General features: G+C 41.7%; 1 protein-coding gene across 6 annotated transcripts in view; it reads right to left on the reverse strand.

The window, feature by feature from the left end:
- Window positions 1-883: 883 nt before the first annotated feature.
- The window catches only part of LIFR (LIF receptor subunit alpha), a 102,789-nt gene continuing 84,007 nt past the window's right edge, over window positions 884-19,665 (reverse strand). For all 6 annotated transcript variants that reach the window (XM_090037969.1, XM_090037967.1, XM_090037968.1 and 3 more), the window contains 6 exons: window positions 17,590-17,691; window positions 16,578-16,745; window positions 13,299-13,460; window positions 12,348-12,441; window positions 9,108-9,186; window positions 884-8,368 (listed from right to left, as the gene is read on the reverse strand). In XM_090037969.1, coding sequence (XP_089894095.1) covers window positions 7,730-8,368; window positions 9,108-9,186; window positions 12,348-12,441; window positions 13,299-13,460; window positions 16,578-16,745; window positions 17,590-17,691 — 1,244 coding nt within the window. In that variant the 3' untranslated portion in view covers window positions 884-7,729. The remainder of the gene's footprint in view (window positions 8,369-9,107; window positions 9,187-12,347; window positions 12,442-13,298; window positions 13,461-16,577; window positions 16,746-17,589; window positions 17,692-19,665) is intronic.

The raw sequence follows: 19,665 nt of genomic DNA on the forward strand, positions 1-19,665 counted from the left end.
GGTGGGATTAGGAGGGGATAAGACTGCCCAAGGTGAGAGCTCGCGGCCCTATTACCTTTGGGACGGAGCGAAAGACCATCATCAAGATCCAGAGCCGAGCAGCGAGGGACCAGATGGTCGAGGCCCGGCGGGTGCAATAAGATACTAGCAGAAAGCATATTATGATGCAGTTTGATGGTCAGAACCAAGAAGGGAGTTAATTCACTCATCACCACTGACATTAATGTATGTAGAAGTGCCTTAAAGAACTTGGCTGAACACCTTCTACTTCCTCCTACTGGAGCAGGTTACATTACAAGAGGTCATTAATAGATTATGAAGCTCTCTGGGCAAAACTGTGTTTTCCCACCTACTGTATTCTAATCACTGACTCTACTTTATATTCTACTGTATGCTGTCCTTCAACGGCATTTGATGAAGTGGGTTTATGAAGTCTGTGATCTCTCATTCATTCTCTCTATATATGTGAATCTTAGTCCAGAAATACTCAACTCCTGGCCTCTGGAGGTCCCCACAAGTCAGGGAATTTGGCAGCAGGGGAGCAGTGGTAATTAATACTGCCACCCCTTTCCCACTATGAAAATCCCAAACCCTGGGAAGCCAAGTCGGGAATGGCCATGCTCCCTCTCCTCCCTGCATAGCCAGATCAGGCCCTACCAACACCAACTCTGCATGCTGAATTGGGCCCACTAGCCAGATTTGACCTGCAGATGGACTGGGCATCAAAGATTTGGCCCACAAGACAAAAAGGTTGGGCACCACTGAGTCTATAAAAGGGTGTAGTTACCCTGCCTTCAGACCAAATTATCTTGTCATTTCAGAATTTGGCCATTTTTACTAAAAACAAAAAACTGACACAAGCAAAAAAAGCCAGCCACATGACTGTAAGAAAATATATTTATTAAATTCCATGGCAATACTATGGCAAAATTGTTAAATACATGCATTTTTTTAAACAGACATAAGCAGTACATCAAGAGTTACAACAGCCAAGCAAACTAGCTTTAAAAACCTATGCAAAGAATTGCTTAGTATTAGGTTACTTAAAAACATAGTATGCTACATTGTCATGTGTCCCAACACGATTCCACATTTCACTTTTAAGCATGCATTTGTTAAATTGCTTATTATTCACTAAATCTGTTTGACGATATGCTATCATGAATCAGCACTTTGTTTACTAGGTATGGTGCAACTTGAATAAAGTGCCTTGTGATGATTTTGTTTGAATCATGGAGGAAACGTTTTGCATTTGTAACAGATTCAGAAGCTGGCATAAAATATAATTACACAGCAAATGACAGTAGTGTTAAATGGCTGATTAGACATAGTATAAATGTTACAGCATTAAGTTGGCTATCTTTTTCTTAGTTGTCTTTTTTACTAATGCTCAGAACTAATATCTATATGACAATTTGAAATGAGTGAATATTTTCATTAGCATTATAAAAACACATTTCAATGCAATGCACAAAAATACAAACATAAAACCACCTTTAAACAAAATATTCAGGTTGTAAAAAAAATAAGGTATAAAAGAAAGAGACCTAAAAAACCTGTTCACAGTATGCTTTTTAGACAACATTTTAGTATAAGGTAATTTATTCTTTAATCTTTTAGAGTATTGTATCAGTCCCTCCAATTTGTGCACAACAAGATGAAGTTAAGAATTACAATTACCCTGCATTCCAGTGGGGTTTCAGGCAAGAAGCGCCTAAAAAGCCCATACAAGCATTTCTGAACATTTTTTGAAGTGTAAAACCGTACATCCTACTTCACTTTTTACTATCATATAAGGAGACACTTCAAGATGCTTTTTTTTTTTATAGCATTTTTCTCACCATGAACAATAAAAATTACAAAGTTTCTCTTTTGTTTATGTCTATTTTGCATGCTGGTTTGAACAACTTGCACAGAAACATTTGATCTGCAAAACATTAAAGAATTGTTCCAATAAGATTTTTTTTTGAAATCATGCAAATATTTCTATTGGTATTCCCTTCTTGCTGAAAATGTAAATAGACATTTTTGTGGGGAAAATTGGGACAATCGTCTGGGACAATCTGCAAGGCTACATGAGGAAGCCCCTGCGAATATAACTCCTTGTTTGTAGAACAGGCAAACGCCACCAATATTTGGACACATGGATAACAGGAAAAAAATGCTATGGGAGATACTATTTTCCAAATTATAGGTAGACCTTTAAAAACTACCGTTGTCTGAAGCTTCAGAATAGGAACAATTTGAATCTATACCCAGGCTTGGATTTCAAAATCTCCAAAGTCAAAGCACACTTGGATTGGGTTTTCATACAAGCCACTTTCAAAGGATAAAGATTCAAAAAAGAAAATGAAAGAGTTTTAAGAACAAGTGCCAACAGCCTCCTTTTGAATATCCATTGCCCAGGCTAATATTTTACATGCTACAAGAGCCATAGCCTAATCATACAAGGACAAGTGTAAAAGGTGTGTAGAGTGCTAGAGAATGTTCTCCCTCAAATATAAGGCCATATACCCAAGAAACATGGGAATTTCAAGAGGACTTTTTAACACAGCATGAAATTAAAGTGAAGTAGGACACAAGTATGCATTTGTATATGTAATTTATGAATTTTGGGGGGGAAAAAACCTTAGACGTATAAAAACTGCTGGAACTAACATTTTAATAAAAATCATTTACTTTGGAACACAGAGTACTATTTACATGGAAAGCTATGAGTAGGTATGGTAAATAGAACAGTTATCCATTTGATTCTTCCAGTCAGAGCAATACTCAAATATTCAAATTTTAAATGCTTTTGAATTATATTCCCTTCTATAAGAGTATTTTATTTAATATTTTATTTACAACAAAAAAGCAATAAGGTGGACTAAAAATATAGCAGTGATGGTCTTGTTTTATTTTTCTCTGTACAACAATCTTTGACTATCCTGCTCCCTTCCACACACAAGACTTTCTTTGTTTGCATAATTATTTTCCTCTTGAAGCAATTTTACCTTCAGCTGAACTTGGCTCAGCAGGACAGCCTTGCTGGGGCCCCACAGTCTAAACATGCATAACTAAAAAGCCCAAAGTTCACTACAGTGAGAGAACTTTGTTTAGCAAGGCTTCCATGCACCTCTTCAGGGCAACCCTCATTTCTACTTTATCTCCCATTTCCCAGTAAAACTAAAATGCTAATCCCACACAACATAAAACAGATATCTAAATGTGCGTTGCTTCTGCCAATTACTCTAATTTAAGGAACAACACTGCAAATAGTTCTTACAAGGTATAGGTCCATTACTGTGGCTAATTACTACAGCAAGGCCTACTCAGGTTAATTACATGATAGTAACTGTTCACAGAATTAGGTCCTAAATCTGTTTATGTAGCAAGCATATGGCAGAGAATATAATTCACTGGCTATCTGTAACATTAGCTTACTACATCTGATAATAGCTAGTTTTGTGAGGTATATCATGTACAGGCTTTTTGAATCTACGACCGCAACATGTAAAAGTGCCATTTCAAACAGGAGTCCAATTCCCCATGTGTCTCTCAGTACAACAATATAGCATGCTGAACAGAGAATATGCAAGAGCGAATCAACTGGCACTTACGCTTAGTAATTGAGTGAATGATACAGAACTTCTTTTTATAAAACAAAAATCAAACAAACAAGGCATGGCTCAAAAGAAAAAAGAAAAAAAAAAAATCAGCAGCAACATTATAAATTATATGCTCCAAAACTGAACTGCCTGACATTAAAAAAAAAGGGAAAAAAAGAAAAACATATCAAAGCAATTACATTCTTAGATTCCTGAACAGATTTAACCTTGAAAACAGACAAGGACTTAAAAAAGGAGTGACATGTTTTGAATTGATCCTTTCTGCTTATTTCCCCATTATATCTTATTTCCCTTATATATATTACTCCTCCACTCCAAATTCAAGAGACCAGAGATCTAAAAAAGTAGTAGTTCTGGTAATGGAGACTTTTTTTCCTGAAACAAAGAGAAACAATCCTTTAGTGTCTAGCTTACCAAAGAATGCTCATGAGGATACCAGAAAGCACCAATTAAGGAACTAATCTCATTTGAAGGACAAGGCTTTTTGCCGTACAACTCCAATCAGTGCTTGTGGAAGTTAAAAAGCACCATACACCGGGAGTGAATTTGGTATGGAAGACTCCTTGGTCCATTTTTTCTTTAAGGCGCTTCAGTGATTACTGGACATACATGCAGATAATGAAAGCACTTCAGTCACCCAACAGTACTAGCCATTTGATTCTATTCTGCTATGCCACACAAGGCCTGCTTAATATCTTTGCTAAGTTAGCATACTTCCTCAGGGGTGTTACAATTCTGGTGTCTGTGCAAATTGCAAATAATATTTTTAAATAAAGCATTTGAAGCAGCTTTCAGAACGCATGCCTGGACCAGTGAGTGAGCAGATAAGCTCAATGTAAAGCACTGGTTGCAAGAACTAAATTGTTATGACAAAAACTGCTTACTGGCTTGTAACAATTACAGAAGGCATAGTACATTTGCAATTTATAAACTAAGTCAGAGTTGGTCTATAAGATGCAAATCTACCCTAATGTATATCTGAATTCAGACGAACACAGCTAACTACCTCTCTTTGCAACAATTAAGACACTACAGATGGTGCATGCATATATACACTCCTGTCTTATCTACTGGATCAACCCCAGATACCATGATATCATGTGAAGGGGTTTAGATAAGCCCTTGTTCACCAAGATTACAATTTCTTGGCCACAGACCTCCAAAATCAGAAAGTACCCCAAAACACTGGTGCAAAGAATTAACTTGGATGAAATAAAATGGTCATATTTTAAAGAGGCAATTGAGTAGCACCCTTAGTGAAAGAGTACATACTCCCACATAATATTTGGGTATACATGTAACATAGAATACCCTATATATTTAGAAAATAAAGCACACTGCCGTCACTCAGACATTAGCTGATTTGAAATATCACTGGCTTTACTAACAACAAATGGCACACGCATGGAATAACAGGTACTGAAAGGTACACTACAAGGAATCTGTCATGGTTTTAATTTTTTGAGAGAGAGATTGTGAAAGTTACAGGGCTGATCTATACTAATCTACATACAAGCACACACTAGCTGAGCCATCAGACTGGTTTTGTTTTTAACATTTAATACAAGTAACGTTACTGCCCAGATAAAAATACTTTCTGGCTTGAACGTGTGTCTTGGGAAACATACCAATGACCAACCAGAGATTTTGGTTCTTTTTCAAGACTAGCTGCTCCATTATGAGAGCTATTCTAGTTTTGGTCATCATATCACTGTAACTGCTATAGCATGTTCCTCACAAGAACCATCAAGAGATGACATTGTAGTTGCTTATTTGAAAAGAATAATGTGTATGATGAAGTAAACAAAACAAACTCTCTCTTCTTCGTAAATCACCTGTTTATCTTGCTTTTACGCCTCCTGCTTCTAGGAGTATACTGAGTCATGATGAAGTCCATTGGTCTTAGAAACTAAATATTTCTATGTTGGTTCTACAATAGTAAACATTAGCACTACTCTAGAATGAGGTATTATGAACTTTGGAATGGATAGTAAAGCCTTTAGTATTTGGATTTAGCAAATCCCAATCATCAGCCATGTCTTGTTCCATAAAGGCAGAACCATTATATAGATTTTAAAGTTTAGAATAAGTTGTCAACTACAGATTGTGGATGAAACCGGTCTCTTACAACTATGTTTGGCATCCAGATCTGATGCCTCTAAGAATCCTAATAATTTCCAATGTATTCCCTTTCATTGGAAGAACCATTAATACTGAAATTCATTCAGAAAAAGGAATCTTATCTGGGCTTTCCAGGAGTTGCAGATGATGAAGCTGCCTATCTTGGTATCTTTTACTTCTTTGCTTGCCTGTTTGTCAATTTGAAAATACATCTACCCTTTCAGCCAGATCTGTCTAAAGGACTGCAGAGGTAGTTTGAGACCTACTGTGCATTACTATCATCAAGTTTAAAGTAGTTTCTTGCAAGATGGTAGTGGCCAGATAATGCTGTTTGTAGTCTACACAACTTCCACCTTGTTAACAGTCTCTCTCATCTGCTTTCACTTAGAGCCGTGAGTTTGTTTTCAAATTCAGCTGCACAGTCTGAATGCTTAATACATAAGGCTACCACAGCAATTTAGACATTTGAGGTACTACAAATCAGCTGTTTAAAACTGAGATCTTGAAAGGGTTGGGAACTTTAGAAGACTCTGTTTTGCTGTAATGTTATGTCATGTAACAGCTTACCATTACTATTTATTTTACAAAACAAAGTCAGCAAAGTAGTCACCATTCATGCAGCATCACAATCTAATTTTTGTGCGAAATGTTACAATTAGACCTGCTTTTTAAGATACATAAATGAAAACAGAAATTAAAAATCATCTTTCTTGAGAATGTTTCTCTAAACACACAAACTAAACTCACCATTATAACTGCTGTATTAGGTGACCAGTGCTAGAGATGTAAAATTAGTGCATCAGCTTCTCTGGGCTCCCCACTGCCTATGGAAAAATCCCACCCTCTATTTCCACATGAAATCTGTGGAGAATGCATGCTGGGACAGACTGTTTCTGGAGACTAGCCACAGAAATTCTTCATGGATAGCGGGGCCTATTACAGCTGAAGACAAGCCAAGGAACAATTCTCTCATGGTGCTAATACTACTCATGGGTGGAGCAAACCTGCTCTAGCAGCTAGTTCTACCAAATGTAATCTATCAAATAACATCGATGGGTAGGTTAGTGCAATCAAGGACTGTTAAATGGAGACTAATCTTTTGGATATGATGCTTACAAGCCTTCAGCTCCAGATGCTATGCTATTGGCCTAAAATGGCATTTCAGGGGAGAGGAAAGGGAGAAGATACTTAACCTGAGGCATCAGATCTGGAGCTACAGCTATACAAAATACATTAGTGCAATATGTTAAGAAACACTAACTCCTTAACTGAAGTGTCAGGGAAAAAATAGTGTTTTAAGGTTTAAAAAATAATGCTAAATTTTAAACATCACACAGTTCTGGTTGGTTTAAATCAGTGTTACACGTTTTCCAAGTTTGTACTCCTGAGTCAAATACTGAATGAACCTTGTACAGTAGGTACAGTAATTAGTGTCCTGGTTACTGGACAACAGACAAGAATAATCATTGCTTAAAATGTTAAGACAGTAGTGATGTTGTTTTTGTATGTGGGATTTTAAAAGTTAGATAAACAAAGCATAGGTGGAAGTGGTAATAGCTGAATAAACAATTTAAGCATATACACCCTAATGATTAGGCTGAGGACACTACTGTCACTGCCCTCAATCTGCAAATGAGTTTGAATTTTGTTATTTGAATATGCATAATAGAAACCAGCTACAAAAACAGAGCACCTTCCAAGGTAACAAGCTGCAAGAGGCCATATTAACCACTGAAACACTACTTTGAAGTAGAGCTCTTTAGCCAAGACAACCAGGAGATACCACTGAAACTTCCTTAATATTTTACTAGTGTAATAATCAAGTTGCTAGAACTTTGGCTTTTAGCCTATATTAAAATGCAACATTAACACTTTCACTGTAACATTCAGCACACTAAAAACCTCTGCAGACTATCTCCAAGAACTCATGCTGTTTTTACATTTGGAATAAGAGCTTATTGAGATGGCAGGTCCAGCTGAAATGATAGCAACCACTGTTAATCACTTGCTTTGTTCTGAAAAAAATTTGTGAAGGACCACCCAATGTTGTTTGGCTTGGAAGAGTCTTCATCATCCCTTGGGGGGATCAAAAATTGTCGAGAATTAATGGAACATGGGCTTCCAAAAGATGTATTTTCATTGTTGCTCTCGATTGATCTAGGAGAGTCGGGAGTGCCTACTTTCCAGGCATTTGTGTTTGCCTGAGGTCTGTAGCCTGCAGTTTTATCAGCATCCTCTTCTGTGGGCAAGTGATTCTCTGTTTTTATAGTATTAATAGACAAGTGCATTTGTGGCTTATAGCCTTCTGTAGTCACAAAGTCTATTTCTGGCTCTTCCTCTGGTTTAACTTGAGGCTGATACATTGATTGAACATCAATATAAACGACCTGAGAAGACCCCACAGGTTCATCTACTGAGGGGTTGGAGATCTCCTCCTCAATGATAGGTGGGCAGTATGACACCACCACAAGGTTTTCAGTTTCTGTGTCAGAGAAATCCTCAGGGGGCTCACTGTCCACGACAGGGGATTTAATTTCTGTGTCCTCCATCTTAGGGACTGCAGATCGTGCTTCTAGCACTTCAACGCTATTGGGGGTACAAGGGTTCATTTCCAATGTTTTAAGGGCAGTGTTCCCCTAAAATGAGAAAAAACAAGACACCTAGACCAGAGACTAAGCCAAAAGAACTGGACCTCAGGAAAACATTTTTGTTGTGGTTCATGCAATCAGCATATTGTTCTGCACTACTGCAATTATCTACTTAAAAAACCCCACAAAGAAAACCAAAAAACACAATACAATTCTCTCCTTTCCTAAACTCTGGTATTTGCATATATAATTGCTGCTAATATGAACAGCTATTTTAGCATGGTAAACATTCCTGAATTTTTGCCACAAATATTTCCAACTTCAAAATTACTTTCCTTAGTTATCTTTGTTACTTCACTAGCCTGAAGCAATGACTTGGCTTTACGTTTGCTTCCAATTATAAAGCAGCGAGGTGAGAAGGGCAAGGAGGAGATAGGAAGCATGTTCTACCTACACTTCCCAGTTCTGCCAATGGGTAGAGAAGAAAAACAAGCAGTTAGAAATGAGCTGGATCACATCACTTCTGCGACTTGCCATTATATTGCTGGGCTGGGACAAACCTTCAATTTTTTCTTCCTAACAGCTGCCACTGGCGAAGTTTTAATAACAAACTAGACTGTGGACCCAGCCATAGTCTAACAAAACAAATGCTTGGTTGCTTGTAATGGCTCTCTCATCTCATCCTATTAAAAAGTGAATTTAAGCTGAAGAATACACCTCAACATTTGCAGACTGCATTACCTGATGTATTTTTACATTTTAAAACCTTAAAAAGCATTGACGTTACCTCACATATGTTCTTCTGGAACTGCAATGCCTTGCTGTTCTCAGGGTTTGGGATATCAGGGTAAAACGTTTCTTTAATCCTTTAGGAGATAAAAGAGTAATTTGGCAAACTGAAAAAATGGCTCTGCCAGTTTCTACAGTCACAATTTTCAGGAGATTCATCATGACAGTTAGTTAAACCTTTTGTTTTCAAAATTGTTGTGTTGACTGACTATAGGGAAAAGTTTCAATGCTTTCACCTTAAACTGTCACATTTGTGGAAACACGAAAGTGAATGGCAAATCAGATTGATCTTGTGGACAGGTTGCAAATTAAGTGAATGTTTAATTTAGTGCTTCGCTGTTTAAACCCTCCCCCCCCCCCCATTAGTCAAGAACCGTGCAGATGTATACCGGTTGAGTGTCAACCTGAAGCACTGCTGCTCTGCGGCCAGGGGGCTGGACACAGAACCTTGCCCAGCATGCCCCACAGTGGACAAGTCTCTGGATGTTCCCAAAGATTCCCAGATATGAAGGAAAGTGATGACTGGCTGGCCCCCAAGATGACCCCAGACTCACCCCCAACACCATCACCCCTCAGCACCCTTGTGCTGGAGTGTCTGCTCAGTTTGACTCCAAGACCAGGGAACACAGGATGGAGCCTTATCAGGTCACTGCTGTGCATGCCCCACGTCTGCACAGCTGGAACAGTTCATGTCCCAGCAGTGCCGCTTCAGGCAGAGACTTCAGGTCTTCCACTGCTTCCTCAGCAAGATCCTTGGCCTAGATCACAGCTCTCTGGATGTGCAGGCTGACCTGCCTTATGTCCTCAATTATGTCTACAGCCTTTTTTTGCTTCAATGTTGCTGCTCAAACTGACATGGCAGATGAGGACGGTGCCATATGACATGCCACAGACTCTGGACCCATGTGGAACCAACTCTAAACTGTGGAACTCCAAACTGTGCTTCTGCTCAAGGCAAGTGAGCAGCGACTGATGTTTTGTGCCACCTGCATGGAAATCTGCACTAAACAAAAACCTGCCCTTGTACAGCACGCCACCAGGTCACCTCCTACCATGGAGAAGCATGTGGTCATCGGCATAAGGTAGCTTGCAGCCCCTGACATTTTCTGGTCCGTAGACAAATCTACAGTGGGATCAGTAGGGTGGGAGGCATGTTTTGTGATAAACCACAGTCCTAGCATCTGCTTAATCTGCCTTGTCATTGTGCAGGAGGTAGTGGCCAGATTCAGCCATATGGGACTTGCAACTGCATCAGGGCCAATGACAACACCCACAACACCATTCTGTGCCCTACACACCAAAACATGGACTTCAAGAGTTTCTTTGCTATGATGCATCATAGACCAACAGGATCAGTTCTCACATATGAATGCTGACTGGGTGGGCAAGGTTCATGGCACCAGGGTATTCCACAGCTCCAGCCTCTCCGGCCTGATGGAGTGGGGGGAGTGAGGGAAAGTCGGCCCCCATGTTCCCAGCATCAGACTGCTAGTAGTGACTGTTTACACCACAGCTAATCAGGGATCTGGCATACCCACTCCACCTCTGGTTCATGAAGCTTTATGTAGGTTCCTGGGATGCCCACAAGGAACTGTTTACCTACCCCATCAGCAGCTGCTGCTTAACTGGAGTGTGCCTTTGGGCACCTGAAGATACACTGGAGATCACTGGGGGCTTTTCTGGATATCACCAAGTGCTATGTGCCCTGCTTTGCCACCTCTGCCTGCAGCCTTCATAACATTTGCAAGACCAAGGGGGGAGCTTTCCAAGATGCCTAGGCTCCCATAGCTTCCAAGTGCCCAGGGTCATGCTTGTGCATGAAGATCTAGCAGACAACTTCCAATCCCAGAGACTAAAGGCAGGTATGGGATGACTTGGGGGGGGGGGGAAGGGGGGGGAGGAGTGGTTTGGGATTGGGCATACATTCCCTTTTCTGTTTTTTACTTAAGCTTTAATTTAATAAACTTAAATTGTGCCTGAACCCTTGAAGTGTGCTTGACTGAATTGGAGTGGTGGGGGTGAATACTTGAACACCTACATGTTCAGGGCTGGGGGCAAAGCAAGAGGCTGTGCTCAAGTGAGGAGTAAGTACAGCTGGTTTCTTTGAAAATAATATATTTTATTAAATCAACCAGTGGAAAGAGGTTCTTTAAAGAAAAGTGCTAAATGAACCAAATCAAAAGCTTCCTTTAAACAAGCAAGACCTTTCCCTATGGAATAACACCTCTGGTAAATTTAGTCATCCAAGGGGGCTCATGGAGGCATGTTCCCCAATCACTCCCCCCCGCCCAGGGTAGTGGGGTATGCCTCAGTGCGGAGGGGCTGGTTTTATGATCATGAGAGGGGTCAAATGACTGGAGTCACTGTAGGCTGAGGCATCGCTGCTCATACATGCTCCCACTGCCTTAGAAAAAAACCATGGTTGCAGCATGTCCAAGGTATCTGAGTCCTTCAGGAATGATAGAGTGAGTGCTGGAGTGCTGCTAGGTGTAAGGGCTGGTTGCCTGTGCCCAGAAAGGGCGTATAGGTCCTTAAAGGTAATGGGAATCAGAGGGGGTTCACAGGACTGCTCTTGCCACTGATTGTGGATGGGTGCTGCCTGCGTCTGCTATGCAACCCCAAGAGGATCCATGGACAGCCTCTTGTGGCATGTGGTTATGACCTGGAGACCTGCCGTCTCTTGCTGTCCTGAGATGCAAATTAAGGATCTTCATTTTGGCCCTGTACTGCCGGTGGTACCTCCAAGCTGCCATGACTTGTACATACACTTGTACATGGCTTGATTGCACTGGCTTGACTGGAGTACCTGTTGGTTTTCTCAATCACAGCCTAAAATCGCAAGCCGGTTGAACACCTCTTTCCAGCTCCAGTCACTGCTGCACCTGAAGGATGCACTGAATGATGCTGGATCAAACACTGTAGTATCTAAAGAGGTCAAAAAGGGAGTCCAAATGGGTGTCCTGTATGCTTCCGGTCTAAACCGCATGTGGAATGGTTTAACTGTTATGCGTGTCCACAACCTTACTGTGTGCAACTTGGCCAAAATACAACTTATTTGTCTCTCGTCCTTCCTACCCCTCCATGCAAAAAATGGAGATGCCACCTTACAAAACAGCCTGCTGGAATAATCATATGCTTTGAGAGGGCAAAGAATAAATATTTTCGCTCGATCTGAGCCTTCATACTACACACACAAACAAACCAGAGCAGGACAATGGAACCAAATAAGACTACTTACCATTCTCTTTTTCGGTAGCAAAGGATGCTGGTCACCACCCCAAACACAAGAGCCACTGCCACTGGGATGAGGATGGCAATGATTAGCCCCACAGCTGGAGAAACAAATTGTAAAGGCATTCCAAGTTACAAAAAAAAAGTTATTAGCCAAATTTTGCTACAAGTTTCCCCATGAATGGCATGCCCCCATTTTAGTTTTTATTCCATACAGCTGAATGCTGAGTGTTTTTTATACAACTTAACTTGGTCATCTTTTTTTGGGAACTATTCGGCTTGCTTGGCCTAAAATGCACTGCCTTTTTTTTTTTTAAAGTTCATAATGTCTTTTACCTCTCTGAGCATCTAAGTACTGTTTATTGACCTTGCTCCCTTAATACAAGTGCCTCTTACCTACTGTGCACAGCATGTGGTTTCATGCACTTCCATGCAAACCCTTTCCTGTTTGTCAGTAAACATAATTTACCCATTTGCTACCCTCCAGAAACTCTGTGGCTTCTTGTAATTTTCACTGTTTTCTTTTTTTGTGCATTACTGCTATGTCTTTTTTAGATGAATTGAACAAAACTTGAACACATTTAAAATTCACTACTGACTTTTATGGCTTTAGGGTAGGGAAAACTGGAGCAACTATTTCCTTAATAGCTCAATTCCCCTCTAACCACTTGAGGCCTTTTTAACATTCAGCAAATGTTTTTTACTGAGCTGCCCATTGCAACTATTAGGTGTCTTGAGCAGTCATGACTTCAGACCCCAATGACTAGTTTCAGTTGCTTTTCTTCCGTGCGTTAGTATGAGCTTCATGTTTGCTGTAATCAGGCTGATTTTTTTTCTGACCTGCAACAGTTTTGGTGCTGTTTAAAAATATGGGTTGCAGGCAGAGTCTGCTAAGAAGGTGAAGAGATCAAATGAGTCGAAGTCATAAAGCATTAATAAGCAAGAATTTTCAACTTACAGTCTTCTTTTGTCACCACATACAGGCCATTGGATGGGCCTATTCCACCAGCAGTGTAGGCTCGTAAGTCCAACTGATAACTTGTTTTGCCTTGAAGGTCAAGTATTCGCAGCGACTTTTTTGTTAGGTCAGTAATATTCTTTACTTTTAGCTCAGGATGCCCTGTTTTTTTGCCAGTGAAGAAGGTATATAGTATCAGAACACATTCACAAAAAGTCTCAGCACGAAAAGGGGTTCTTAAAAATTTCAAATTAAGGTGGAAAATGGTCTTTTTAATAGGGAATAGATAAAAGTTATCCTGCAATAAACTCACTGTGACTAACAGGGTGTTAAACAGAACAAGGGGTCCATCTTCCCTGCAGAAGTCTAGTTCTCTATACTGAAGCTACTCCTCTTAAGTGAAATCAGCAGGAGTGGAAAAGATGCATTGTGATGTAACACTGGATCTGCTACATCCTCTCTCTAGAACTGCTTGCGTCTGTTTGTGGCCTGATGTTTGGGGAAAGCAACCTGTGGTTTTTAGCAATGGCTGTTTTCTATCGAATTCTGGGAGAATTTGCCTGTGTATCTGCAGGAAGACAGAGGACTCAATGCTGTGGATGCTGGATAAATCCTCTCAGCTCAGAGTAGTTACATTAAGAAGTTTACAACCTGTACTAACTATGGTTTTAACCTGCAATGCCTGAATGGCCTAGCCAACTCTAGTTGAAAGCCTCATCAAATTGAAAGAGTTTGTGTGTGTAGCCAGGGCTGTCCCTCGGAGGGGTGGGAGGGTGAATCGGGGTGTCCGCCCTGGGCCCCGCACTTTGGGGGAGTCCTGTGAAAGCAGGCGGATCAGTGCGGCAATGCCACGCTGCTGCCGGCTTCATGTCTGGCTGCTCGGTACCTCCTGCCACCGAATCCACCGCTGAAATCGGCATGTCTGGCTGCTCACCGCCACCCCCCCCCCCACTGAATCTGCCTCCGGCTTCCTTGCATCCAGGGACAGGGTCCCGCACAGGCTGAGTTGCCCTGGGCCTTGCACCCTGCTCAGATCGTCTCTGCATGTAGCCAAGATGCAGGAGTATCATATTTCAGTTGTACTTTAGTTTCCAATGAAGATAAGCTCAAAGATTGAAGAAAGGGGATGGACAACTGATGCCCAAATGAAAGTGTCTGCTCAGCGACTAAAAATAAGGTGCTGCTTTGAACTACACTACACTTTTTACTACAGACATCACATAACCTTAACTAGCTACATGTTAAGATTATTTCTTCTCCTGTTGCCATGCCACCATGATTATTTTCAAAATGAACCAAACATTTTATAGAGACATCACTGCCCAGAAGAAAAACATGGAGAGAGAGAACACAAGGTATCCAACATGCATTGCACAAAAACAGCTAATTACTAAAGAAGGTTCACTGATGAACAGGGATCCAGGTTTTCCATTTCCCACGAAAAAAATGGAGTAAAATGCAGATTTTCCCCCTGGATTTCTCATTTTAGCAGAGAAACCTGTGGATTTTGCAATTTTGCAGCAAGCTCCCTGCACGCTGGCAGAGTTCCAGCCTGTAGGGGCTGGGAGGGAGTGGGAGGAGGGTGGTCAAGCAGGGGGTGCCATGGGCATGTATATACAAATGGCTGCTGGGCAGCTTGGAGAGCAGCTCCTGCAGGTAAGTGCATGTGTGGGGGGCATGGGGGTGGAAATTGAAGCCCTTATAGGCAGGGACGGACTTGAGCAAGGTTGGGGCTGTTGCCCAGCTGGGCAGCGTGTGGGGCTGCAATGAACAGCTGAAGGGCTCCAGTGGGGAGCGGAACGGGGCCCCGGGTGGCTCTCCACTGCTGTGCACACTCTGGAGAGGGCGGGGGGGGGGTGCACATGCCCCCCAGATCTGTCTGCAGGGTGGGGGCAGGTCAGGCTGCCTACTGCAGGCTTGGACTTCCACCCTGCTGACATCCCCTGGTGCCTCCACAGCCTAGCAGGTGCAACCCAGCACTGCACGGCAAAGCGTGGCTGTACAAGAAAGCTGCTGTGAGCTCCGCTCTGCCCTGGTGATGCATCCCTTGCATTCACAGGGGCAGCATGAGTGGGGGTGCAGGGTTGTGCTCCTCACTGCTGCCACGCATGTGGGAAACATGTTGCCAGGCCAGCATGGAGCTTACAGCAGCAGGCAGCTTTTCTGGGTGGCTGTGCTATACCCTACAGCACCAGGTCCCACCCATGGGCTGCAGAGGCCCTGGGGGAGAGCAGCACAGTGGGAGCCCAAGCCCACACCTGCTCTGCCCCTGCCCAGTGCACAGATCTGGGGAGTATAGGTCCCCCCCATCCCCTGGGAGTGTGAGCAGCTGCAAGGAGCCAGCCCCACCTGCCTGAGCACACAGCAGGTGGGGAGCCAGCTCTGTGCTCTGCTCCGCTGTAGCAGCTGCTGACTTCTGTTGGGGACAGAGGTTTGTGGACCCGGCTCCCTGACCCCACAGCCTTAGCAGCTGGGGGTTCCTCCAGCCCCTACAGAATCGGTGGCTTCCAATTTGACTCAGACCTTTTAATGCGTCTTCTGTTTCAGAGATTCGGCCACTAAATAGGGCTGAATCGCCTCCAAATCAAATCAGCTACCAAAGCTTTGCACACCCCTAACAGTAGTAGCACATAGATGTGCCACTACTACTTGTTCCTGGGGAATGCCTGTGCATACGCACTCTGGTATTCAGCAAGTTGTCCTGGGTGGGGTAGGGGAGGCTGAGGCCAGCAACTGGATTGGCCTCAGCAGCCTTACCTGAGGTCCTGGGGTCCTCCTGGGGCTCCAGCAGCAGTGATCTGGGTGCACAGAGCCTGATTGGCAGCCAGAGTGTGGATCTGGCTGGCCAGGCTCCAGTTTTGGGTGGCACATGCTGCCTCACTTTTTTCTGCTGTGGTTTTTTTTGGCACTGGACTGCATTGCAAATTCACAGCATAGTGAATGTGTGCATGTGTGGTTTGCAGCAGTGCAGATGGGTCTGCAGCACTTCAAACTGCACATGCACACTTGTCTGGACACATCCTAGTCAAAATAGATTTGTAGCACTGATGAAAAACACCTTATTATATTATTCACTTAAGATATTTAGTAGCTTAATTTACCTTTGTCAATCTTGTTGACATGATGGCTAGTATTTTAAGAGTCTTTGGCAGTTTTTAAAGGCCAATTCTGCTACCGAATACTACTAATTGTATTGTAACTAAACTTTTTCCCTAAAAGTGCTGTTCATTACAAAGTATTCCGAGTTCACAGGAAAGTTGAGGACTGGGTTGTCTTTACCTGGATCCAATAACTTTGGTTTTAAAGGATCTTTTTCCCCCTTTGCAAAGAAAAGCAAATATCCTTTTAAAAATCCCTGGCAGTCTTCAACAGGAATGTTTTCCCATTTTACCAATATGGAATCTGAAGAGGTTTCTTCTACAGTAAAATTAGGTGCAACTTTTGGAGCTGTAGGGTGAATTGTGAAAAGATAAAAGTTAACAAACATTTATCCTAAATTCACGTCAGACCCACATGTTGTTTAGGGGGCTAACATAATAACTGCAGTTTATTCTCTGTCTAGTTTTCTCTTTGACAAAAAGGAAAAAAATGCAAATACACAAACACTGCAGATCAGAAATAGTGGTTTCTGAAGCCCACACTATACTCAAAGCTTCATTTGTACAGCAGCACTGCCTTCAAATCAAGCTGATGACAGATGTACCATCTTATTAGCTGTAAGTGGGAATCCACAGGTGTCACCAAGTCAAATCTAAAAAACCTGCTGCATTCATGTAATAAGAGATGGCATAATGTGGGTTGCAGGACCTCTGTTGTTTTTGATCAGAAATATGGAAACAAACCAGCTGGACTACTGTTTAGTATCTAAGTCTGGGGCTGGCAGTTGGGAACGGAAGGGAGAATATTTTTTCCATTTGAAAGTTGAGCAAATCAGTCACAGAAGAAAGAAAGATACTAAACAGGGAACTCCATGATAGCATTTACTGAAAATTACTTTTTGGGATTGATCTCTCACTTGAATTTGTTTACATTTTGACTCTGAACATCGGACTATCAGTCGTCTTTTCAGCTATTGGAATAAAAACCAGCTACACTGCAGAAAAGGGGCAATTACTGGTGTGAACAGAAACACACTAAAACCCCTTTATATCTGTACATTAGGGGATGTAAAAAGATGGGTCTGTAAGGAGATTCTGTTCTCTAACTCTCATCTGATTTATCTGGTGATCTGATTAACTGTATTTATTTTATCTTGTATTTCTAAAGACTCTTAATAATAAAATGGACGTACCCAGTTCTTGTATGTATCCAGTTATATTTTGCAATAACTGATATCCACTGGATTTACAGACATAGAGAGAAAAATTGTATCTCACACCAGGCTGAAATAGAGCTATGAAAGAACATTATCATTGTTAAAAAGGATTTACTTAACAAAAGTTGTACTTTTAACTTTCATGTGCATATTTATGTAAATACATTAAGTAATAGCATCAATAACTTGACCATATGGTATGCGTGTGTAAATATTTTCCCTATTTTGATCCCTTTAAAAGCTGGGTCACTGTATATAGTTTGGAGTCAGTAAACAATCTGGATCGTTTAAAGCAACTTGTAAGTCCTAAACTAATAATGTTCATAAGAAAATCCTGGAAGTGGCACAAACTGCTGTTTACCACTTTAAAACAGAAAACATCTGTGATGCTACCACAGACACTCACCCCCAAACTTTCCAAAGGTGTCTTCCTTCTCCTTAGCTATGCAATGGCCAGCTGACTCCTACTACAGTACTGTGATTCGGAGTAACTACTCTGACAACCCGCTCAAACCTTGAACTAAGCTTGATAAGACACATGTCCTTGTTGTCTTTTTAAAACAAGGGGACAAAACTGCAATGTCAAGTGCCCTCAATCATCAGCAAAGGTGCAGGAGGTATTCAGCTACATACTTGGTAGAAACAAATGCGTAGGCCTTGAACCCACATTTAGCTGCACAGAGGCAGGGCCCAGGACTGTGTGGAGTTACAGGAAAGCCAACTTTGACTTTGGATAAGTATAGGGGACTGCCTTCAAGAATCTCATTGCAGGACTGAGGCCAGAGGTGAATTTGTTAATCTGATACCAGTAGGTATCATCCCACAACACAAGAGAAAGATTCTAGAAATTGGAGTCTAATGTTCAAATACTGAACCATGGATGCCTGCCTAGAATAAGATGCTCTCATTTTGAGAAAGCTACACAGATACAATAATTCAAAAGGTAAGGAGCTCAAATAATCACAGATCCGAAAGTAGTCTTTCAGCTGAGTTATCCCTGAACCAATACAAGCAGAAAAGCTTATTTCAGAAAAAACTTTCCTGTATAAACAAGTCTAAAACACTGATGCTAGAGTGGAACTTTACTTTTAATTTACTGATTTCCTAGCAAAGTCTGTGTCCTCTTTCCTTGTTTATTTTTTTTCTACTCAGTATCTCTACCATTGTTCTCAAAACAGCAAACTTATTTTGATTTCTTAATCTGTTCACCAGCATCTAGATACCTGGAAAGTGCCCTGTTCTACAAGAGCCAATTGTTTATGGCATACCAACAGATGGATATTGCCCTTTCTTACTCAGTTATAGGAGAACAATGCATTAACCTAATACCCCTCCCTTCACAAATGTCTGGGCAGCCCACAGCTGCACTTAAAAACCTGAAGGACATGTCCTCATTTTTAACAATTTTACATCAGGCTGAAGTTTGGGCTTCAGCTACCTTTTCTGCAACTCTAAAACATTCTGTGAGTGCAAAGAAAACAACAGTAATTAAATCCCGATGTAATAGTTAGATACCTCAGATCATGAAGGAACGGTAAAAAGAAATCTTAGCCTAGAAATAGGGTTTAAAATAAATCTAAGCAGTATCTTTTATCTTTTTTATTGATACTTTTCCTGTTTCATTTGCAGAGACTACACACTATCCAAGCTATGAATTTCATAGTTGGTAGGGTCGGAAGGGACCTGAGCAGATCATCAAGTCTGACCCCCTGCCATGGCAGGAAAGAGTACTGGGGTCAGACGACCCCGGCAGGGTGATTGTCGAGCCTTGTCTTAAAGACCCCCACGGTAGGAGCCAGCACCACTTCGCTTGGAAGTTGGTTCCAGATCCTAGCCACCCTGACTGTGAAGTAGCGCCTCTTGATGTCTAATCTGAATTTACCCTCTGCCAGCTTGTGACCGTTATTCCTGGTCACTCCTGGTACTGCTTGGGGAAACAGGGACTCCCCCAATGCCTGCTGGTCCCCCCTGACTAGTTTGTAACAGGCCACTAGATTCCCCTTCAGCCTTCTCTTGTGGAGGCTGAACAGGTTCAGGTCCCACAGCCTCTCC

This window comes from Crocodylus siamensis, chromosome 3 (assembly GCF_052110815.1).
Source record: "Crocodylus siamensis isolate JL-2025a chromosome 3, ASM5211081v1, whole genome shotgun sequence".
Classification (NCBI taxonomy): Eukaryota; Metazoa; Chordata; order Crocodylia; family Crocodylidae; genus Crocodylus; species Crocodylus siamensis.